At 44.0% G+C, this 24,580-nt stretch overlaps 1 protein-coding gene across 19 annotated transcripts in view; it reads right to left on the reverse strand.

Moving 5' to 3' along the window:
- Positions 1-561: 561 nt before the first annotated feature.
- Positions 562-24,580, reverse strand: part of MROH7 (maestro heat like repeat family member 7) — a 31,330-nt gene continuing 7,311 nt past the window's right edge. For 8 of the 19 annotated variants that reach the window (XM_081915729.1, XM_081915720.1, XM_081915727.1 and 5 more), the window contains 21 exons: positions 23,715-23,812; positions 22,464-22,565; positions 22,182-22,270; positions 21,489-21,609; positions 19,913-20,008; positions 18,771-18,875; positions 17,006-17,144; positions 14,796-14,908; positions 13,935-14,087; positions 12,950-13,104; positions 11,857-11,989; positions 10,821-10,984; positions 9,489-9,626; positions 8,898-9,012; positions 7,797-7,937; positions 6,608-6,772; positions 5,150-5,305; positions 4,215-4,337; positions 2,952-3,054; positions 2,256-2,318; positions 562-990 (listed from right to left, as the gene is read on the reverse strand). In XM_081915729.1, coding sequence (XP_081771855.1) covers positions 746-990; positions 2,256-2,318; positions 2,952-3,054; positions 4,215-4,337; positions 5,150-5,305; positions 6,608-6,772; positions 7,797-7,937; positions 8,898-9,012; positions 9,489-9,626; positions 10,821-10,984; positions 11,857-11,989; positions 12,950-13,104; positions 13,935-14,087; positions 14,796-14,908; positions 17,006-17,144; positions 18,771-18,875; positions 19,913-20,008; positions 21,489-21,609; positions 22,182-22,270; positions 22,464-22,565; positions 23,715-23,812 — 2,717 coding nt within the window. In that variant the 3' untranslated portion in view covers positions 562-745. Of the gene's footprint in view, positions 991-2,255; positions 2,319-2,951; positions 3,062-4,214; positions 4,338-5,149; positions 5,306-6,607; positions 6,773-7,796; positions 7,938-8,897; positions 9,013-9,488; positions 9,627-10,820; positions 10,985-11,856; positions 11,990-12,949; positions 13,105-13,934; positions 14,088-14,795; positions 14,909-17,005; positions 17,145-18,770; positions 18,876-19,912; positions 20,009-21,488; positions 21,610-22,181; positions 22,271-22,463; positions 22,566-23,714; positions 23,813-24,580 lie in introns of those variants that run through there. The other 11 variants (XM_081915722.1, XM_081915721.1, XM_081915731.1 and 8 more) reach the window with 9 other exon arrangements.

The following is a 24,580-nucleotide window of genomic DNA, read 5'->3' on the forward strand; positions in this document are numbered from 1 at the left end:
GGCGGGAAAAGGCGAGCTGAGGAAAAACCAGGGGCGCCTGTCCATACTACTGCACATCCAGTGCCGGATTTACATATAAGCGGGTGGCGCTGTGGGTTAAACCACAGAGCCTAGGACCTGCCGATCAGAAGGTCGGCGGTTCAAATCCCCATGACGTGGTGAGCTCCCGTTGCTCGGTCCCTGCTCCTGCCAACCTAGCAGTTCGAAAGCACACAGTGCAAGTAGATAAATAGGTACCGCTCTGGCAGGAAGGTAAACGGCGTTTCCCTGCGCTGCTCTGGTTCGCCAGAAGCGGCTTAGTCCTGCTGGTGACATGACCCAGAAGCTGTACGCCGGCTCCCTCGCCTGGTAAAGCAAGATGAGCGCCGCAACCCCAGAGTCTTCCGCCACTGGACCTAATGGTCAGGGGTCCCTTTACCTAAGACGACTAAACGACAACATTGGTATTTAAAAGGGGCTTGCAGGAGTGTTGTATACAAACTAATAAGTGACTAGGGCATGCATGCCTTGATCTTCATAGAAAAGCCTGTTATATAGCAAGCAAAAGTCCAGGAGGCTGGATTCTGTAGGGAATTGATGTTCTTTATTATCCAGGTAGCTGGTAAATTATCAATTCCTTTTATGGTCCTTTATAATGTTCTTGCTGAGGCTCAGTATAGGAAGAGTGATATTCACAGCCTTTTTGTTGTTGTTGTTGTTAGGAAGAGCTATACACCAAGATCCTTTCTCCTCTTCCAGTCCACTATTAATTTCCATTGGCCGATCTCCAGAGGTTTATAACAGCAAGAAGTCTGGAAGGGGTGTGGCGGATACTATTCAGGGCTCTGGAACTCCTTAGAGCATTTTCAGCAGCAGTGTCCCCGGCCTCCGTCTTGCAGTTGCTTTCAAGCTTCTCCTTCTGACTGGAGAAAACAGAAGAAACGCGCTCATGGGCATGTGCTGCAGCTATGCACACAGAAGCATCTTGGTCGTGCATCAAACCTTCAAGAGCTGAAAATGAAAGGGACACATTAACACATAAGGGGACTCTGATCCAAATAAATGCTAAACCTTTCACATTAAACCTTCAGCTATTTAGTGTCCTTGTGGTTGTTGTGGACATCTTTAAAAATAACTCCACAAATTTTATGACTTGGACATATTTAGTGAATTTGCTTATTCATGTCTTTCATTTTAGGGTGGATCGAAACAGAGAAAACCCCCTGCTATAAGTAAGTCAGAAATTAGATCGTTATAACGAAAGGAAAAAAAACCTCTATGGAAAATCACATTTTAAAATTTCCTGCTCTCTGGCATCATCTGGTGTTGTGTATTTGTAGCACATTCAAATCACTGTTTCTTTAGTAATATGCCTGAGTCCTGAGTTGCACATTATTATTATGGAGGTTATTATTAGGGACCAATGTAATAGAGAGATTGGATGTAGAGAGAAAAGGCACAAGTCCTGTAGGGAAAGAGCCTTACCTACAACTATTAGCTACCGAAACATTAGCCGTTATTTCTCTGCAACTGTGGGGACCAGAGTTTACATTTTAGGAAGGAAAATATGACAGTCCCATAATACTGCAGAGTTTTCGGCAGACTTAATTTCCTGAATTGCAGCATAATTGTGTCTATATAATCATTATGTAAAACCATATCATAGAATCACCCTTTTACAGCCTCTTTTTCTAAAACTGATACCCTACAAAAAACAAGACGGTAAACTTACATATGTCTAATAGAGATTTGAAAAATACTTAAAGGTGTGTATATATTACCCTAAACACACTTTGATTTTTTCCCCTCCGTATCTTGCAGTTTGTGCAATTTTGAATGCAACTGGGAGAAAAAAGCAAAGCTGATTTTTCTGATTATATTGTGTGATTTTATATATCCCATATGAAAGGATGTGCTCTACTTTAAGCACCACTTGTTGAATATTAAAGAAAAAATACATTGCTGCCTCAGGGCAGCCTCATAATGTTTTAAGGTGCTTTCAGTATTTTAATAGCAAGAATAATTGATGTGAGTTTATTCATAAATTATTGACCAATAAGTCTTTGAACTTTGCTTATATTCTGTCTTTTTTGTGTCTATATTATCTTTCACGATTTTGGTATTTTAATAAAAATGAAGGAAGAAAGGGGGAAATATACAATCTATACAAGTGTAACAGTGTCTACATCTAATTGTCTCTCCTTTGTGTTCACTCTCTTCATTTAGTACCTAAAGACATGACAGCAATAATCTTACAATTTCTCTATTTAACCTACCATGAATGATCATTTCCAAGTCTGTAGTTCCTGCCTTGCTGTCCATATGTTGTACTAGAAAACCTAAAGGCAACACACAAGGATTTAGTCGTCATTTACTTGGGTCAATGCCTGGTAGCAACTCATGTAACTAATTCTACTTGAAAACAAGCCCTTTGTTTCAATGAAATGTCTTAAGAAAGTGGGTTCAAAATTGTTATATGTTCAAGGACAAGGATGCAACTCTGTACTGGTTATCAGGGGAAGGGGGGGCTGGATGTGCGTTCTGAAGCTAGAATTTGCTGAGTAGAAGCTTTCATCCAAACAGATGTCCACAAAGCAGCTTTATCAGCATCCTTTCAGCATAGCAGTGGCAAACCTTGCTCCTGAGATGAATGAGGCTGTGCATTTGAACTGTGACAATGCCTCTTGCTTGTCTGGATAAAAGTGTGTGTGTGTTTTATATAGAAATCTCTGGGTTTGATGTTGCAGGAATGTAGCCTACTGTACAAAGGTTAAGACTCCTATCCCTTGTTCGATGAACCCACTACTAGAAAGCTGCTTATAAGTGAATTTGGTCCTTGGGTTTAAATAAATTCCCTAAACTTGTTTTAGGGAATTTGCATGATTTCAATGAATCCTCTCCACAGTAAAATGAAGATCAAAAGGTCCTGACAAGAGCTAATGCAAACAGTTGAACTTGTGTTTTTCATTTACCAAGGAACACGATGGAAGCCCTTTTTATCGGAAGAAGTTCACTCTGAGTGTAGTAAAGGTCCTGGTACAAGAATCTCTGGAGATTTGCCTCTTGCTTCTGCACCTGGAAACTCAAGAAATCCATAATTAGCTTCATTAAAAATAAAAATAAAGAGCTGATGTGAGAGTTAGGAAAGAGCTACATAAATAAACATGCAACCATTATCGTCATCAGCATATCTGATTTTTTAAAAAGTCTGTAGATGGACAAATATCAGCTTGCTATCAAATGAAGAAAGCTGTGCATAGCCTTTCATAGTGATGAGCAGGAGGAGGGATGTCAGTGCTGCTGCTCAACTCACAGCATGGCTTTTGTTCCTGCAACTGGCTGCACTAAGAGAAGAGGAGGAGAGCATCTTTGAAAATCACCTCTTACACAGAAGCAACATTTGGATCGAAAGCCATTATGTAGGCTAAATGGCAGTGTTGAATTCCACCCCAGAATTCCAAAATGTCACAATTAGGGATGTCACTCGGCTCATAATCTTTCAAAAAGATTATCGCCCCACTTTGCCCTTAATCTAATCTAGGTAAAGGTAAAGGGACCGCTGAGCATTAGGTCCAGTTGTGACCGACTTGGGTTGCGGTGCTCATCTTGCTTTACTGGCCGAGGGAGCCAGCGTACAGCTTCCGGGTCATGTGGCCAGCATGACTAAGCTGCTTCTGGCGAACCAGAGCAGCGCATGGAAACGCCGTTTACCTTCCCACCGGAGTGATACCTATTTATCTACTTGCACTTTGACGTGCTTTCAAACTGCTAGGTTGGCAGGAGCTGGGACCGAACAACGGGAGCTCACCCCATCGCGGGGATTTGGACCACCGACCTTCTGATCGGCAAGTCCTAGGCTCTGAGGTTTAACCCACAGCGCCACCCACGTCCCAGTAATCTAATCTAGACATTTATAAAAAACAAATAAACGCAAAAAATTGTGGCTGTTGGTTGTTGTTTTTTTAAATTCCCTCAAGGTCATTACCCTTGCCACAATCAGGCTTGTGTTCTGCCTCTCTTGCTGTCCTTGTCTCTAGACTCCTTTGTACCAGCAAAGAACTTTTAGTGAAGCACTGGGAAGGGTTTGTACCCAGTGGTAGAGCACATATCTTCCATGCAAAACACCCTGGGGACAACCCCTGGCATCTGCAGATAGGGCTGGGGAAGACTCTGACATCCTGGAGGACAGATGCTGTTTAATGTAAAGCAATAGTCAGAACTTGTAGACAACATACAAGGTACTGGCAGGTTTCATCCAGAACTTCTTCATGCTCAGGCCAAGCTTTCCTGCTGACAACCTGCTTTGGTAGTTTCCATCCCAGGAACTGAAAGGATTCATTTAAGGCATAACTACATTCCTGCAAGATATGGAGATGATATATCGTTTTTTTACACCATTCAGAAAACAAAACGGCCAACTACTGAATATTCTTTAGAAGCGACACACCTTCTGGTATTTGCTCATCAAGGGACAGAAAATGTGAATGTTGAGGTTTAGTATATTTACACTCAAGGAAGCATGAAAACACTGTATGGGAATTGCATCCGGAAGACAAAATGTATTGAGGAGTTAGTGAACTGACACAGAGCCCTTCCTGCCTGTTTCTTCCCCCTCCCTCACTCTTGTTAAGTTTTTTGATGGTGTGAGAACAGTCTTAGATGTCCTGAGAACATTGGGAGGCGGTGTAGCCTGCCCCCCACAGCTGCCTCATCAGTTGTGAAGGATAATGATGGGTACCTTCTTCGATGTTGGACATTGTTTTGAGAAAGGGAGGCATTGGGAGGGGGGGCTATCTATAAAATTGGACAGTTCAGGCAGAGTTTCTTTGAAGCTTATGCACAGACTGATTGGCTGAAGAGCCATGCAAACTGAAGCTACCTGGGTGAGTCGCTTCACAGCTTCTTGAGGGCTTCTAAGTGGCAAACTGAAGTGCTTGCTTGGTATGTATATGTTGCTTGCTGTTTTAGAATAAAATCTTTAATCTTCTCACTCACTTGTGTAGTTTGTATTGCTTCTGAATCTCATTTTAAAAGAACCACCTTGCCTTTGGCAAGACAAGCACTCAGATGGGAGGCAGAAAAGGCTAGAAGAGAGAACTTTTAAAATTATTTGGTTGGTGAGAAGCATGATGGTTCTCCTGAAAACAAAGAAATGTTGGCAGAAGCTTGCCTTGTGGATGTCAGGGTCCTCCTCTTCGAGATGCAGAAGTAATGGAACCAAGTTTTCTAGTACCTGATGCCTCATTGCATGCTTGTTATTTTTCTTAGCCCGTTTCACCATTTTCCCAAAAAGACATATGGCGGAAGCACGGACACTTGCTCTTTCCTGTCTCAAAAACAAAAGAAGGCAGTGAGATTGTTTCAGTAGAGAGCGACATGCAAACTGAGCCTGATTAAAAATTTGTAATCCCGTTTCTCCATTATTTTTTAAAATGATAATTTTATTTCATTTCATGAAGCACCTCAAAGCGATTTCACAATACGATAAAAACATATGCCAAGCTAGTGCCAAATGTATTGCTCTGGTTTCTTTTGGACCACATCAGTGAGGCTGAGAGGTGGCGTCTTTTTTGTCTGGGCAGCCCAGAACCTCCATACACACTGCCCAGGTTTGCGTCCCGGGGACGTCACTTTGGTGCTGCTAATGCAGCGGTTTGACTTCACCCCCGGAGGTGCACTCCATTGTCTCTCGAGACAGACGGATGCCAGCAACAACAAACGTATCTAAAACAATCACATAAAAGTAATCCAAAAGCATTATATATTAAAAACAATCACATATACTGCATATGTATGTAATGTAATACTACTGGGATAAAAATCTCCACTTAGAAGGCTTGTTGAAAGTGGAAAGTCTCCAACAGATGCTGAAAAGGCCATAAAGATTCCACCTGTCTGAAATGTAATGGGAGTTCAAAAGGTTAGATACCGGCACACTAAAAGCCAGGTTCCCCTTCATGTGGAATGAGCCTTCTGATAAGATGGAATCTGCAGTATGTCCTCTCCTGCTGAGTGCAGTGATTGGTTTGGTATGTAAGGGATGAGATTATTTTTCAGATATCCTTGTCCCAAGCTGTATAGGGCTATATGGAGTGGTTCATACGAGTGAATAGTAGCTGCTGCATTTTGCCCCCCATAGGGAGATTCTGATTTTGGGGTATTGTTAAAGGATGACAAGTTGTCTACCTTGTTACTATATTTTTGGCACCACATGAGGATTTTCTGCCTCAGACTTTAACATCTATTGGGTTATCTCCATTTTTTTACCTTACTGAAGCTGTGCAGCATCTATCTCTGGGCAGGGTTATCAGCTGTCAAATTTTTATTTTGCTCCCCTAAGCCCAGTGTCACACCTATGATTCTCTCCTGCTATTTTATTCTTACAGCAACCTTGAGAGGTAGGTTAGGCCAAGAAAAAGAGCAATAGCCACAAGGACACTGAGTTTCTTTAATGGCACTGCCAGACTAGGGATCTGAACCTGAGAGTCTTTAAGTCCCACACTCTAGGCACTGCACCATATTGGTCCTCATTGTCAACGTGGCCTCAAGAGAAAAGCACTTCTGTGAGAGGGCAGGCCTGCCTCTTGGCTTGTAACAAAACCCAGCTAGTGTGACACTGCTTTCTTACATCACTGAATAGTTCCTGAAGAGAAAGGCTGATATCGCAAATACAGTCTGCTCCTTCTGGGCCATTAAGAATCTTCTCAATTTCAGCAACTGCCTCTACAAACAGCTGCCCATCCATCCCAGAAAGACATTTTGTCATGGCAGGCAATATAATCTTTACTTCCTCCTGCACGGAAAGGCATAATTTAAGTTAATAAACAGTCAAACCTCGGTTCTCGAACAGCTCCGTTTTCAAACGTTTTGGCTCCCGAATGCCAAAAACATGGAAGTAAATGCTCTGGTTTTTTAACGCTTTTCGGAACCCAAATGTCCGACGCAGCTTCCGTTTTGAGTTTCCCTATTGAATTGAGGCTTCTGCTTTCAGTTTTCAAATGTTTTGGAAGTTGAATGGTCTTCTGGAACGGATTACGTTCGAAAACTGAAGTTTCATTGTACCAGACATATGGATAACAAGCTATCTGGATGTTATGTTTAAACATGAAGCAGTGGACAAGAAACATAATTTTAAGGCAAAGAAAGTGAAATAGCAATGGAGAATTAAGATTTCTTTGCAATATAATGTACGGTACTCACCTTCTCCAAGTGATAAAGTCTATTAAAAATAAAATCTTATACATGCCTGCTCAGAAGTAAGTCACACTGGCGTATCAATATTTCCAATTTTGGGAATATTTTATAAGTGCATTCAAATGAGAACACTTTAAAAAATCTTCATGCTAAGCATGCAAAATGCTGAAGAGCAGTCCATGTGCCTATAGATGTTTAGGGCACAATTTGCTTATGCCACATACTGGAGAATTTGTGGCCATAACTCATAGGCTTTGGAGATTACTGCTATTTTTTGGATGGGATTCAATTCAACATACTGGAAAATTCAGGTTGCTCAATTAAAGTTGATTTTGTGCTCTTGCACAACAAACACACTTCACCCAAAATCAGACTTTTTGTAATAAGGAAAATTATCGGAAAACACGCTGGAAAGTATGGGCTAATGATTGATTGACACAACAGCATAGAACCCCCCCCACAAACAAATCAGAATGAATGATCAATACAGTAAATAGTTCATGTTGTCTAACTGCTCCACAATTTTTGTGAAAATTGAGCTGAATGCAATTAAATCCTCAACAGATATTTCTGAATTTATCAACTAAATCCAGTGAAATCATATGATGGGCCCTGTTGTTTACCTTTCCTATCCAGTATGCAATGTTAACCAGTCCTTTGATACACAACGCCCGGATGACTGGGTTTTCATTAGCCAGTCCTCGCTTCAGACGATACAAAGAATATTGTTTGGGAAGTCTTCTGGCCTCTGGCATACAAAGAAGCTAAAAGACAAAGAAGAGGTCCATGAGAATTTGGTTCACAAGCAACTGCCTGCTTCAGATGCCAAAAATGTACTAACTTGTTTCTGGCACTTGGTTATCAATCCTACGCAAAATTTCAAAGTACACAGTGGCCGTTCCAATGGATGCACAATCTGTTTCTTCGTCCATGTTAAGCAGAAATGGCCTGCAGTAGTTGCACCCATCCATTCTTCTGCCTTCCGGGGATTTACCGTATATTGTTTATTCTTTGTGCTGCAATCAACCACAGCAGGGGTAGGGAATCTCCAGTATGTGGACCAAATTTGGCCAGCACAGGTCCCAGTTTGTCCCATGAGGCCATTTCCCCTGAGCCATGCCTACTTGCCGCACATCTGGTGTCATATGTGACATGACCTGATGCCAAATGTGTAGGGAAAATAAGGATCAACCTAGCATTAGAGATCATGCACTTTCTCAAATATTACTAGTTCTGTTGTTACTTATTTTGCCACAGTTGAACAGCTTCTGCTTTCAGGTAGGTAGCCGTGTTGGTCTGACGCAGTAGAAATATATATATATATATATATATATATATATATATATATATATATATATATATATATATATATACAGTCCAGTAGCACCTTACAGACCAACTAAGTTTGTTCTTGGTATCAGCTTTCTGCTTTGAATAAGTAAAACCGTATTGTTTTAATAGACCAAATATTTATCTAATTTATTCTGCCAGCATCCTAAACAAAATGCAACAGGATGAAGCGGCTCTTCAGATGCACTGCTACAAATATATTCTGTTTGATCCAAGATCCAAGTAACAACTATCTGAGGACATAACCACAGAGTCACAGGTGGGCGTTATCACTATGTTTGTACAACCATCCTTGGAATCAAGGCCAACAAGCCACTCTGCATTCCCAGAAAGGCCTCTATGGTTCCACAGTGCAGAAGTTGCATCTTCCTTACTTCGCTGAAGAAAGCCAATCCTGTGATCTGGTGCTCTTCATCACCTCGCTCCAGGAAGGGAACTAGGAGGTACAAGATCCTCAAAAGGTCATAATTGGAGGTCTGAAGCATGATTCTGGTTAGGAAAGACAATGCAGATGCACACCATTATGGCCAGTGGTTAACTCTACACTTGGGAATTTTTGTAAATGTTTGGGGTGCTCTAACCAAATGTTAGGGACACGGGTGGCGCTGTGGGTTAAACCACAGAGCCTAGGACTTGCTGATCAGAAGGTCGGCGGTTCGAATCCCCGCGACGGGGTGAGCTCCTGTTGCTCAGTCCCAGCTCCTGCCAACATAGCAGTTCGAAAGCACGTCAAAGTGCAAGTAGATAAATAGGTACCACTCCGGTGGGAAGGTAAACGGTATTTCCGTGCGCTGCTCTGGCTCCCCAGAAGCGGCTTAGTCATGCTGGCCACATGACCCGGAAGCTGTACACCGGCTCCCTCAGCCAATAAAGCGAGATGAGCGCCGCAACCCCAGAGTCGGTCACGACTGGACCTAATGGTCAGGGGTCTCTTTACCTTTAGCCAAATGTTTACCACTGCACACCTTGCAATAAGGCCTACTCCCCGATGGTGATCTTCACAGCTGATGAGGAGCTCCCAGCCCCGCTCCTTCTCAATAAGAGTAAACTCACAATAGCACCTCACAGCTAGGAGAAGAATCTTCAGTGCTGCTACAATATAGCTGAATTTAAAAATAAAATAAAAGATGAGACACATCAAGAAGCAGGTGTAGCACAGGGGCGACTTCCTAGTTGGGAAGTCCCCAGTTTAAATGTTACCTCTGCCACAAACCCACTAATTGGGGGCCTTAGGCCTAGACTCAACCCTCCATCTGCAATATGGGGATAATACTAGTCTGCTTTACAGGGCCAGTGTAGGATTATCGATGAAGCTCTAGAGCACTTTGGAGAAATTCTATACAGTAGTACCTGGGTTCTCAAACGCCTTGTGACTCAAACGTTTTGGCACCCGAACGCTGCAAACCTGGAAGTGAGTGTTCCGGTTTGCGAACGTTTTTTGGAAGCCAAATGTCCGACGTGGCTTCTGTGGCTTCCGCCTGAGTGCAGGAAGCTCCTGCAATCAATCAGAAGCCGTGCCTTGGTTTTTGAAAGTGTTCAGAAGTCGAACATTCTGTTCGAGAACCAAGGTATGACTGTATACACAATTTAAACACTGTTGCTCAGCACTAGCTGAAGCTTCTGAATCAGACTCAGGAGCAGCCCCATATATAGCATACACTGCAGTAATCAAGCCTTGAGGTTACTAATGCATGGACTACAGTGGTCAGGTTGTCCCTATCCAGGAATGGCTGCCTAGTCGTACTCCTGAACTGCTTCTGCAGGACATACGTTTTGGAAGGACACCACTCCCTCCACATCTAATCCAGGAGACCTGGTGGCCTGCAGGCCTTTTAAACCAGCCCATTACCCTCTCTTCAGCATCTCTGCTTGCCTGGCAACCTTTCCTCTGCCCACTTCCTGCAAAAGAGCCATCTTTGGGAACTGCCACTTTTAGCATTGCAATCACTGGAGAATGCTGGCTCCTCCGATGTGTGTGATGCTGTGTCCACCCACCAGTGCCCCTTCAAGGGCATTGCCAGAAATTAAAATGGCGGCCTCCAAAACCACCTGCTTTTTTCAAAGGGAAGGGCTGGGACTCAGGGCAAGGCAAAAGTGGTGGGCCCCTTTTGTGGGGGTGGGTCCTTGCAGCTGCCTGAGGATGCTGATGCCAGGGCTAGATTATGCCCACCGCTCTGTGTGGGTGAGATTTACTCAAGAGAACATAGCGCATGGAAGCATGCCGTTACATAGGAGCATGTTCACGCGTTCTTGGGAGTGCGTTTGACCCCTACCATAACAAGTTCTCTCATATTTACCCCACAGGCTCAAATTCCTCCTGAGAATCTGAGTTCTTTATTACGCTGTGCCTGATGCTATAGTGCACCTGAACAAGCAGCGCCATCAGCAGCCGGGGGTAGATGTAGAGGGCCACTTCCGAACTTTTGGGCATAGATAACAGCTTCGAGAAAGCGCTGGCAGCCTGAGGAAGAGGGAGAAGGGAGAGGGAGAGGGAGAGAGAGACTGTGGTAAGATCTTTTCTCTGCAGAGCTCATTTATGTTTCTGGGGGTTGTTACTCCTGAACCACTTATCCTTCCTGGACTAATTTTAAATGTAAACACCTCTTCCCGAGTCAGGTCAACGGTCTATGCAACCTCTGTATAATTAGGTATATATTATTAGATATACTAACTGCAATTGATTTGAAAGCCTAGTTAACAAGGATGTGATTTTGGCAAGAATGGGCACCGCCTGAAAGAAACGCAACTCTAAGCCTATTTATTCACAAGTAGCGGTCACTGGATTCAACACTTTTGCAGTAACATCACTCAGTTCCTTTACAATCTCCCTGCATGGAGACCTGCATCCCTCCCTGTCGGACACCGCAGGGCACATTTGTTTAATGTGACTGCTATTCACATGAGTTTACATTTGCTAGGAAGCAGCAATGAATGTACATGCTAGAAAATACCTGGGCATGCAATCATTATGTGATGCGACATGTATAGGCTGCATGCTACTTCCTACAAGGGATTTTGTCACATCCAAAGCAGGTCCTGTGCAGAAGGAGTTTCGGAAGAAGTACTGGAACTTGCTTTAGGAACAGAAGAAGCTGCCTTCTGCTGAGTGGACCATCGGTCCATCTAGCTCAGTACAGCATACACTGACTGGCAGAAGCTCTCCAGGCCTTCAGGTAGGGTTCTCTCCCAACCCAGCCTGAAGATGCTGTGGATTGAACTTGGAACCTTTTGCAGGCAAGGCAGATGATCTACCACTGAGCTATGCCCCTCCTTCCTTCTTTCTAGGGAGCTCATTTGCAAAAACCATCCAGACAAGCTGGAACAATTCCTTACAGCCAGAGGTGTGATATAGTCTCCCGTGACCTTTGGGCTCAGCTGCAGCTTTTTCAGAAGTACATTCACAAGGAGAGTTAGGTCATCATTCGAACATGTTTTGGTCAACACATGCCACATCTCAGAAGCATACCTGCAAGTTCAGGGGAGGGAAACAGAAACATTTCAGGTTGTATACCCACAACCATGTCAGTTGCCCCCCCCCCAACTGTTCTGAGTGCATAAATCAGAGATGGGGAAGCTGTAGTCCTCCAGATGTTGATGGGACTTCAGCTCCCATCTGCCCCCATCCAGCGTAGCCAAGGGACAGGGATGCTGGGACCTGCAGTTCAGCAACGTTTGGAGGATCACAGCTCCCCCATCCCTGGCATAAATGAAGACTTCGAAGGGTCCACAGAGAGTAACAATGGCTGCAGTGGTGGGATCAAAAGTATACCATGGAAACCAATCCACCAGGAATGATACGTTATGCTTAAGTGACTGAGGTGCAATACTGTTATTCGGACCAATAGAAATTATTGATTGGTCCTCAAAGGGAAACATTCACAGAGATATGGCATGCGAGGAGAAAGTCCCAATCTGCACTTTGTAAAATGGAGAGGAGGTGGTGTTCTGCAGACTTGGGGGCCAAACTAGATGTGACCCCTGAGGCGTGTGAATGCATCTCTGTCACTTTACTTCCTCCTCTGCCGTCAAATAACAGCCATGCCTCTCTCCTTAGCATCAGAATTCCCTTGTTCTATTTCCCCTCAATCCAGAGCCCTCCTACATTTCCATAACCAGACCAGGCTTCTGCTCCAACCCTCCTAAATCCACAAGCTGTTTGCTTTTTCAATATGGGAACTGGTTGTGAAGGATGATCGCGTGAGGCCATTCCGGTTCCCACTCTCTCTTTGCGGGAAAAGGTGACACTCATAAGAATCTTCCCTGCTGGCTTTAGGTATTTTCTGATTTGTATTTCCTGGAGCACTGAGGCCTGATTGCAGGTGGGAGAGAATGGGAACCCATGTTCCCATGTTCCCCACCCCCCACCCCAAGGTGTCCAGGGATTGAAGGCTGACCCAGCAGGGCTAAGCATCATTGAACTATGTACCTGTCAATTGGTAAAGGGCACTGGAGAAGGGCACTGCATACTTCTGCCATGTAGGTATGAGCCAGCTGGGCCAGGACCCCCATCATTATTTGCCTGTCCTGGTACTGGTAAATGGAACCAAGCTGCTGGTAGATCTTATCCACAATTTCCAGCACCTTGAAAGGAACAAGCATGCTTCAGTTAAATGCCCTGCTGGAGGGAAGCAGCGCTGGGGCAGGGACCACACCACAAGGTACAAACCAGAGCCCTCAAAGAGCGGAAAGGAAACATATATTTAGAGTATGTCACCCAAAACATCCTGGGAACTGTAGCTTTGTCAGGGGTAAACTGCAGTTCCCAGGAATATTTGAGGGAAGCCACGTGCTTTAAATGTGTGGTATGGATGCGAACCCCTGTTTTCATGGCCAAGCAACAAGTCATTAAAATATTTATTATTTAAGATCATTTAAGGTATTTAAGATATTTATTATTGCTGTACTTTCACTGCTAGGGAGGGGGAGAAGTGCCTGTGGGATTTTCCATCTCAAGTGCCAAAATAATGCAACTGGACTTAGGCTGGGGAGACTATTTGCTCAGTCAGCAAAACATCTGAGTCCTGGAGGTGAGAAGGCGCAACGATCCTCTGCTCTGGTCATTTGGGTTCTCCTGAAGATTGGTAGAAGTTGGGTGGCCATCTGTCATGGATGCTTCAGCTGAGATTCCTGCATTGCGGGGGGTTGGACTTGATGACCCTCGGGGTCCCTTCCCACTCTGCAATTCTATGGTACAGGGAGCACACGTCAGCTGATCAATAATTAGGCACTGACACAGAAAAACATCCTGTGAGCACTGACAGAGCCTTGCCAAGACCATTAATGGTCCTTCACCACAGATAAACTGTAAATGGGTTTTACGGTTTATCTCAGGGTATAACATGGTAATGATGCCTCTCAAGAAGCTGCTTCTGTCACTGCTGGGGTCTCTGCTGGCTCCAAGCATCTCCTACCTGCCCATGTAACCTGTGCATGTATCGCTGCAGGATTACAGATGTGATGTCACGTGATGCCACAGTGGTGCTCCTATTGGCTTCCTTTAGGCAGTCTATAGCGGTCAACAAAAGCTCTGTGATCTGTAGTGCTGTGAGGTAGGGCAGAAATTCCTAAGAGAGGAGACACAGAGCAGCACTTTGTGGTAGGGGATGCAGCTGAGAGGACAACAGCAAGGCAAACTCAACTAGCAGGGCTTCCTTGTTCTAAGAGACCTTTGCAGGAAGGAATTAAAGGTTCTGTGGAGGAGCCCATTCCTCTGCCACTTCACTTGGAAGTTAAATTCAACCAGCTACTCTGGAATTTGCTCTCAAGTAAAGGTGTACAGATTCAAAACCTGATGTTCTCAGCTTTTCATCTTACGGACGAAACCAGACCAGTTCTTCTAGCTCAGTACTGTCTTCACTGGCTGGTAGTAAGTCTTCTGGGTTCCAGGCAAAGGACGTTCACAGCCCGGCCTGGAAATCCCATGGATTGAACCTGAGACCTTTCTTACCCAGTGCACGTGGTCTCCCACTGATCTTACAGCCCTTCCACAAGTTTAAATCAGAAAACTGAAAATGGGGGAGATCCCATGTATGCAAGCTCAGAAGTGCCACACAGTTCAACGGGTCTTTCCCCTCTCAAGGAAGTGCATGTAGAATTGCAGCACTGCTGACCTATGATCTGAAAGTGGAAATCTTTGCCTCAAAACTCACTACAAAGATGTAGTAATAATTATGGTTCCACCCCTACCTTACACCCTATCAGGACTAAGTTACGATGGCCTCTGCAGTTTGCATATCCTCTGTGTTGCATCATATCCAGCACTGAACAATTACCTGAATGATATGGGTGATATTTTGATAAGACGTAGTAGGGTCATAGGAACCCAGAATCTCTTCATACAGTTGGATCTCTTCTGCTTCCAGGGAGTCACTTTTGTTTTCGAAGCCTAACAATAAAAAGAATGACTTTAAAGTTTCTCCAAGCGGAGAGTTTGCTCTCAGGCTGCTGTGTGGGTGTCTGGAGTTCAGAAAAAAGGGATAGAAGGAGCCAGAATGGTTGGCTAATGACACATACTGTTCCAGCCACATCTTTTGTTAGGGAAATTGCAGGAAAATGGCACAGAATGGCCAACAAACACTTTGGGACTCACCCACAGCTAAGGTGGGTCTTGGGTTCAGTGTATGACAGGAACACCAGACGTGTGTTTTGGAACAGGAAAGGAAGGCAGAAAGACACAAGCTGCTCCCAGGAAGCCACTATTTTGCAGGTGAGAATCAATTGCATGCCAACTAATTAAAGTTGTGAAGGTTGTTTATTTAGATGATAGGCATACTGCTCATTGTACAAGCCACAGCACAGTTAAGTAACTAGAACAAAATAAGCTGTTTGCCTCCTCCAAGGCTCCACTTGAACGTTTGCAAATAAAGCAAATATTACAGAAATGGCATATATCTCTCATCGTCTCTTCTCCAAAAGGAAGACAAACCCTGGATAGCATTGCCCCTGGAACCTGGAGATGTGGGGATGCATAACAATAACCTGGGTTGCCCTGCCCCATTCCAAAATCCTCATTAATTCTCAAATTAGCTCTGGAAACTGCAGAGCGGTTATCCTGCTGCAACTGAGATGTGACCATCCATGATTTGTCACTGAGCTATAGATAAAGAATATCTTCTCCACCAGGGACCTCTCTCAAAGTCCCACTTTGTAGCTACGTTAGGCAGGATCTTCTCCAGCTTCTGCACAGTGAGGACTACAGGGGTTGTCAGCACAAAAGCCAACGCACTATGGCAGAGATAAAAGGAGCATCAAGGGCAAACGGACCAGTGTCTGCAGAACAGCTAACTAAATAAAAGCACTCTTTGCTGTTCAACAAAATGGGCATGTCTCTCCAGATTTTTGGAATCCCCTAACAATGATGCAATGCATCAAATTAATAGTCTCTGCTGTGGATCTTTCCAGAATATTTCTTTGCAAATGAAATAATAGAAAGTTGCTTTGAAAACTTTCAGTTGGTTTTAAGTTGGTGTGCGATTATTCAGCTGTAGAGCTGAAGGAAAGCACACACTGGCTTCTGATACCATTGAGAGGCTGCACCTCCTACATCGCAACAAGAACATTGCGGCAATGGGAAGACCAATCTGGCTCCACTCATTGGCTAGTGAAGGTTCCTTCTCTCTCCCCTCTCCCTCCCCTCCCTGTTTCATGTCTGTTAGATTGCAAACTTGTGGTCAGAGACTAACTTGTCTTTTGATATATGTGAGGTGCTTAGAAAATAGGCACCTTATAATAACAGTAGTTCTGCAGTTATTTGTCTGTATGTGTGTGCAGGTGTTTTGTCTTTTGTTAATGTGGGGGCCTGGAGTTTCTAAGCACCCCGATTTTTCTTCTGTGAAATAGGTATTATGTGGTGCCAACAACAGTTGATTCTTCTTCTTTATTAAATTGATTAAATGCCTTCTCTCACTGTTGGAAACTCAAGGCATCTTGACAAAAAATATATATTTCCAAATGTGCCCTTGGGCCAAAAAAGAAGAAGAGAGAAAATGGGGGATTCCTGATATAATGCAATACTGCCTTTTCAGTACTGCCCCCAACTTGATGGAACACTCTGTCACAAGAGACTAGGGCCCTGCGGGACTTGACATCGTTCCGCAAGGCCCGCAAGACATAGCTGTTCCACCTGGCCTTTGGTTTGGACTGTCTGACCTTTATGTTTCCTTCTCCTTATGGTCTTGATTTATCGGCTACTTTTAAATGAGGCTGCATTTTAAAAGCATTTTAACCTGTATTTTAAATTGGTCCCCCCCATTATGTTTTTACTGTGATTTTATTGTGTGTTAGCTGCCCTGAGCTTGGCTCTGGCCGGGGAGGGGAGGGTATAAATAAAATTAATTTATTATTATTATTACCCAGATATAATATAATACAGGACATAAGAAGAGTCAAGGGCAACAAGTCAATGGCTGCCAAATAAAGTAGTCTACTACTTCTATATAGATGCATAGTTTGGATACTGGAGTTTTCACAGCTCCTATCTTACCCTTTTGGCGCAGCATAAGGGAGTACAGGAAATACATGCCTTCCATAGCCTGTTCACCAATTTCCTCTTGGGGGTCATTGAGACGCAGACACAGCTGACCAATCAGACGCCCAAGCTTAGGACATCCATCAGGTGACACCTGAATGGAGAAATTGAGAGTGCTGCCTTTTGGCACAGAGGGGAAGAGAAGGAATCTTTGTGGTTCTTGAATGAAAAAAGTTCCCCTGTTTGGATGAACTGATGTTTGGAATTATATTGTCTTTTTCTGATGAGCCTTGTACCCTGTTCAGGCTACTCTCCTCACACAAGGAGAGGGAGACAGGGCCATGCTAGCTGCCTCTACTGGCTCCACCATGCCTCCAACAGCCAGCTCTGCCACCCCTCCACACATAGGAAGGCAAACAACTGCAGCAGGAAGTCTTCTGCACTCTTAATGAGAACAAGCCTTGCATGATCAGGGGGTTCTGAGTCATGAGGGAAGCCTCCACAGAGACAATAGGCTTTCTGCTGCAGACACTGCAGAGTGCCAGTGTGTTGTTGTGGTGAGAGTGTTGGACTAAGAACTGGGAGACCTGGGTTCTAGTCCCCGCTCGACCACAAAGCTTGATCTTGCTTCTGAGCCTAACCTACCTCACAGGACAAAATGGAGCGGGGGTGGGGTGGGGTGGGGGAGAAACTATGTAAACCAACTGAAGTTCTTTACAGAAAAGGTGGGATATAAATGTAATAATAATATTTTTGTTTATCTGATTCCATTTATGAATCATTTCACATAAATATATCCAAGCAGCTTCACAGTAAAAACCACAAACACTTAAAAACAATAGATAAAAGCAGTTTTAAAACCATTTCAAATCCGATTCAGATAGAACTGGGGTACAGACCTCCACTTAAAAGGCTTGTTAAAGAAGAAAGGTCTTCCACTGGTCCCTGTGTGATATCTAGTGGAAGGGAGTTCCAGGGGCTGGGTGCCACCAAACTCAGGGCCCAATTCCTATATCATGTGGAATGGACTTCCTGGTAAGAAGGCATGTACAGAAGGCTCTCTCCCTGTATATATAGATGGCGAGATGATCTTTTAGATCATCTGGTCCCAAGTTGTACAGCTGTCTATGGTCTTACTTTTGCCCTTCCATGTTGTATAGGGGTGGCAAGGCTGGGCAATGGGGATGTGACGGAAGTGCTGGCTAGCTCTCTCACAGTGATCCTAATTGTGTGGGGCAGAATACCTTCACAGGGTTTAGATTCATACCCATTATCAGTTTGTAGCAGCCATACTGTGAAAAGGCTATGGCTCATGGCTGTAGCATGGTTTTTGCAGGATATAAGGGATTCAAGCTATAATAGGCCAGTTTTGTCTCTAATAGACCATTTGGATATTAGAAAATGTCTTGTTCATTTGCGTCTGGCCATCCCAGACTCTAGTCACTAATTCCCCACCCACTTTTTCAGTAGAAGAATAGTGATGCAGAAATAAAGTACCAGATTCCAGTGAGTACCAGTCCCTAAACTTGCTAGCACAGTCAAGAGAAGAGACATAGGGTTGCTCTTTTGTTTGGTGTGTGCATCCCTTGAACCCATCCTAGGCCCCTCTAACCTTTTCACAGTCTCTATCCACTCACTTCAGAGCACAAGAGGAATGCAATATTCACACTACAGAGCCATTCACATCTATCTACCTCCATTTTCCATTTTCTGTCTTAAACATTTGCAGGTCTCACAAGACCCATTGCCCAGTCACCTCAAGCCAGAGGGCAGAACTCACATGAAACGTGGGGCAGGTAGCTGCAAATTTTAACAGGGATACATAGGTGTTCGCTGCTCTTGCCCGCTCATGTGCTTGTCCTGATATCATCCAGGGCATCAAATGCTGTAAGGGTAGTGGGAGCAAACTGTTAGCAACTGTATAAGAAGAGAAAGTGCATACTATTGTAATTCTTCAAAGTCATGCTTTTGTCTTTCAGAAAGGAGCCCAGGAAGCTGCCTTATTCCAAGTCCAGCCATCATTTCATTAAGCTCGCTATTGGTTACGTTAGGGTTTCCCAAACTTGTGTCGCCAGCTGTTTTTGGACTACAACTCCCATCATCCATAGGTAGCAAGACTAGTGGTCAAGGATGATGGGAACTGTAGTCCAAAACAGCTGGAGACCCAAGTTTGGGAAAACCTGGGTGGGGAACTTCAGGCATGGACCCTTCAGGTTGCTCTCTCAAAGCCGTCAAAACCTCACAGAGAGGAAGTAAGCTAGGTTACTTCCTCCCTCATTTCCCCTCCCACCCTGACACTTTTCCTGGTTTCCAAAGATTAAAGAACATGGGGAAAGGGCACTTCCTGTGTTACTTCCCAATGTCAAGGAAATCGAAATTCCACTTTGGGTGCTTTCCTTTCGGTCTTTAAAGTTCTGAATAATGTCATGCTAAGTACTGTCAACAATCTTATAGCTTGCTGTCTGGCCTCTGTTGTAACTCTCTCTGACCAAACTGAAAGGAGCCATTCTGAGTGGACATCTTTGAAAATTAATTTTAACACCCCCTAAGAAAAAACAAAAAACCCACAAGTAGATTTCGGTGAATGAGGCACTTCTATGCTCCATGAGCAGCAAATGCCATTTCAACCAAAGATCTGTCTGAGAGAGAGCATGGTGTGGCAATTACACTGTTTGACTATAACAGGGCACAAACTGGTTCAAATCTCTACTCAGCCATGAACCTTATTGGGTGATCTTGGGCCAGTGAGTATCTCTCATTCCACGATGACTCACATGGTTGTTGTGAGGATTGTATTGGCACGAGGAGAACCATATACACCAAGAAAGAAAAGAAAAGAAAGACTACTTCATGAACCTAGCTATAGGGCATATTCTCATCACTTGTGATTCTTTGAGCCACAAATAGATAACAGGTGCTTACTTCTAAGAGTGTGGCCAGTTCATCTATGTTTGGTCTTTCTGCCAATAAGCTTTTCAGCATTGATTCTATAGCCTCTAAGGTCTGCTTGTACAATGCCTGAGAAGGAAAAAAAAAAGTTGCATAATATATTACTATAACATTGCAGGTCCCGCTGCCTTGAGCAACACCTTCGGGAGAGGAAAAGGCTAAAGAGTAAACTCTACACAAATCTGGAGTAGAGTCCCTAAGATGGTTGGATGGCACCTTGTATGCCTGTTTCCAGCAACTCCTGCAGCCACGCTGGTGCCAAATGTATTGCTCTGCTTTCCTTTGGACCACTACAAAAGCAACACGGGAGGCAGCAGATACAAGTTACCAGTCTCTGGGGCCACAGCTGTGTTTCTCCAGCAGTTTGACTTCACCCCTGGAGGTGCACTCCATTGTCTCTCGAGACAGCTGGATGCCAACAGTGTCCATGAACTGACATAACTAATAAAGCTGTGATTCAAAAGTGAGTGTAGCTCTCCCCCATAAGCCCTATTACAATGCATAGGGGTTGCCTAACAGTGAACAACATGCTCAGTGTATTTCATCCTACTTTTGCCCAAGGATGGGTTAAGATGGTTGGGGGCCCTGGTGCATTTCCCAAAATAGGGTCCCCTTCCTAAAAAAAGGAATGCATGAAGTAAGGTACCACAGAAAAGTTTTGTGATATCTTAAAGATTAACATGTTTATAATGGCATTAGCTTTCTTGAACTACACGCAAAAACCCTCTTTCACACTCTCAGCAAACTGCAGGCAATTTTTTTTCTTTTTTGTGAACCTTGATAACCAAAAACTCATTGTTTTTGCTCACTTCCTGCTCTGGGCCGGTCACCAACCCAGCTTCACCTAGCTCACATGGTCATCGTGAATATATAATAATAATTTATTATTTATACCCCGCCCATCTGGCTGGGTTTCCCCAGCCACTCTGGGCGGCTTCCATAAAAACCAAAAATACAATAAAATATCACACGTTAAAAACTTCCCTGAACAGGGCTGCCTTAAGATGTCTTCTGAATGTCAGGTAGTTGTTTATCGCTTTGACATCTGCTGGAAGGGCGTTCCACAGGGTGGGCGCCACTACCGAGAAGGCCCTCTGCCTGGTTCCCTGTAGCTTTGCTTCTCGCAATGAGGGAACCGCCAGAAGGCCCTCGGTGCTGGACCTCAGGTTCAAAATGGCTTCAAAAGGGAACTTAGGGCTTGTTATCATCAACATCAAATTTGGGTTCCTTTACCCAGACTGATGTATCTTTGTTCCATATAGGGTCATGTTTTTGCCGCCCCCTTCCCCAAATCAGTACAGTTCTTTCTCTTTTCTTTTTAAACCGTATAGATTCAAACAGCAAGATGTTCTTATTTGGGCAGATACCGTACCCTCTCCATAAACAGTAAATTGGTCGTGAGAAATCTTATGTCCCCCCAGACTGGACGCAAAATCTCACCAGCCCCAGCTAGAATAGCCAAAGGCAAGGAATGATAGGAGCTACAACCCAGCAAGAGACATCTGGAGGGACACAGTCCCCCCCCACCTGCAACAAAGTGAGAAAATACCTGTACGTCAACTTCTTCTTTGCTCTGACTTTGTAAAGTGTCAACCGAGGGCAAGGCAAAGACACTGGCAATGCAAGTGCTGAGCAGCTTCTCTTTAGGCCAATGAGAAGGCTCCACTTGGCTGAGGAATGGCGGTCGGGGGGAGAAGAAACAGAGCATTCAATGTACGTTACGATTCTTCCTTACGGAAATGGAGCTTAACACAGAAAAAGTTCAGAGTACCGAGGAAAGAAAATAAAGCATGTCTGAGCTGTGTAGTGCCTACTGGAATGGGCAGGCTACAAAGGGGTAGCCACTGACCAGAATCTGGTGTGAGTATGCCTGCCTTGAGCCCATGGCTCTGACTGGAGTTCAGAACTGCCAGGGTCAAGATCAGAGGACTCCATGCTCACCAATGTAGGTCATGTGATTCGTCAGTAGCACAATAAAGCAAGAGAATCCCTTCCATATCAACGGAGATGAGACAGGTTTGGCTTTTCTGTGTAGTTTGTTTCAAATAATTCCACAGACACAGATGATAATCATCATCATCATCATCATCATCTTTATACCCCACCCATCTGGCTGGGTTACCTCAGCCTGAGGTAGTCTCTTCCTGATGGCATTATTCAACTCTATTCTTAGCACTTTTCTTCTGAGCTTTGCTTCAACATTTAGGTCAAGGGAGGATGTTGGGTTGTAGATCCGACATACCTTAGTTCCTGAATGAGAAGCATGCCCTGACAGCGCAAAGCTGTGGAGCGCGAGTCGATGCTGTCCAGAGGCAGGTCTAAAATCTGTGCCTGTGAAAGAGCAGCAGCAAATTCTGTGAGGAAAAACTCTTCACGTGTTTGCTCTGTTCACCAAAGTTGCTGCTACAGCTGCACTAATGTGTGATTCCTCCCCCCCCCCGCGCCCCGCACTGGTCAAACACTTACACCAATTGTACAAGCTATTAAATACACAAATAAAGGATGTGCGTTGCATCTGACTCACCATTGTTTGCTCCACCAGCTGCAATTTCTGATTCCCATGCTGATAGTTTTGATTACCGTTCCCACTCATTTTTGAATCGAATTCCTGTGAACCCATATGAGACTAGCAAGGAAAGGGTGTAAGATTTTAATAGCACTTTCACATATGACCGTATTTGTTCAGAACCAGTTTCCAGTTGCATCATAATATGTGAAAGGAGGGCAACAGAATGCTGACTGGCATTAGTCATTCTGCTGATTGCCTGGTATTCTCTGCTTTAACACAGAAAACACGCATTGAACATCAAGCCAGTAAGGTAAAGGACCCCTGGACGGTTAAGTCCAGTCAAAGGTGACTATGGGGTTGTGGCACTCATCTCGCTTTCAGGCCGAGAGAGCTGGCATTTGTCCACAGACAGTTTTCCGGGTCGTATGGTCAACATGACTAAACCACTTCTGGTCCTACGGAACACCATGACAGAAGCCAGAGAGCACGTTTACCTTCACACTGCAGTGGTACCTATTTATCTACTTGCACTGGCATACTTTTGAACTGCTAGGTTGGCAGGAGCTGGGACAGAGCTGGGGATTCAAACCACCAACCTTCCGATCAGCAAGCCCAAGAGGCTCAGTGGTTTAGACTACAGTGCCACCCGTGTCCCCATCCAGCCAGTACGTACTGGGATACAGGAAGGGAGCGATACCTTTTTTGTGGAAAGCTGCTTACTAATACTTAGAACATAATAATCGGAAATCAGTACTATCTCTGCTTCCTCTATTTCCTTCACTCACAATCAGTTCACTTTCCCTTAGTCTTCCCTGAACAATGTGCAAAAAAGTAATCCCTATGATTATACAAGGGCCAGGTCATCTGAACGGGAAAGGGAAGACTAAGTTCTAAGAGCTCATGTCACCATAGTAAAAAAAAGAGGAATATTTTTATTTTGCAAGACTTTAAGTCAGCAAATGATCTGTGAGCTAACATGGAAGGCGAGTCTGTGACTGGGATGGGCCCATGAGAAGAGAGACCCTCATTATACTGGTATAGTCTGATCTCCTCCGTTAGCACCTTACCCCAAATTGAAAATATCTACTATTTACTAAAACTTTATGCCTTCCAAAGTTGAGCTCTTGCACTGAAATAAGTTCTGAATGTATCTAATATTAAGGTTCAGGTATATGCAGAATATTGCAGGTGTGTATTTACTGTTGAGAGGAAAGTGCAGGGAAGGGCAATGTTAGAGTTAGCAGAGTATTAGGAACAGGTTCCTACCATTTTATCACGGTCATCAGAGGCTAGCGGTGTTTCCTTTTCCTTTCCTTTTGCGTCATACAGCATCATTCCATAGGCATTGCTGGAGGTTACTGAAGCTGTTACAAATAAAAAGTAAATGGAACTGAGGTTGCAGTTGGTACGAAAATGTCTCCTGGTACTGTTACTCTAACACAGGGGTGGATAACCTTTGGCCTCCCAGATGTTGCTGCCATCATCCTTGGTCATTGGCCCTGCTTGCTAGAGCTGGGAGTTGTAGTTCAGCAACATCTTGAGGGCCAAACACCCCTGCTGTTGGGGTGTGTGATAATAAGCCGAGGTTTACTAAGACTTGTGCAAAAATCTCCTTCCTTCAAACACAGCTCTTTTGTTCATTTCTAATCTTGAGCCATTTATTTAAGACTTTTTCTTTGTAACTCAATAGTAGGTTATCAGGAAGTTAAAACATAGTTTCATGGTGCAAATTAAGACTTCTATGCAAGAAGGAAGGGTTCTATGCAAGTAGAAATCCTCCAACTGCAGTCTTCATCTAACTTCATCTAACCATAGCAAGAGCTATGGGGTTTTGGTATCTATCTATCATCTACTTACCAACATTCTTTCCATTCCACTTAATATATTAAAAATATCCCACTCACAGTTCTTTCTCCAGTCTCTGCCCCTTCTTCGGCAGTTGCTTTAGTAGACTGGTAAAAATCTAACTATCAAATTGCCAGTCTAATTTTGGTACAACGGCAAAATCAGAGTCGAAAAGGACAGATAATATTTCTTGACTTCACACAGGCCCTGTCTGGTTTTAAGCTGTTTGGTCAAGTACTTAGGAAGTTACCTTATAGTGAATCTGGCTATTGGTTCATCTAGCTCAG

Source organism: Podarcis melisellensis (assembly GCF_964234715.1).
Source record: "Podarcis melisellensis genome assembly, chromosome: 6".
In the NCBI taxonomy this organism is placed as follows: Eukaryota; Metazoa; Chordata; class Lepidosauria; order Squamata; family Lacertidae; genus Podarcis; species Podarcis melisellensis.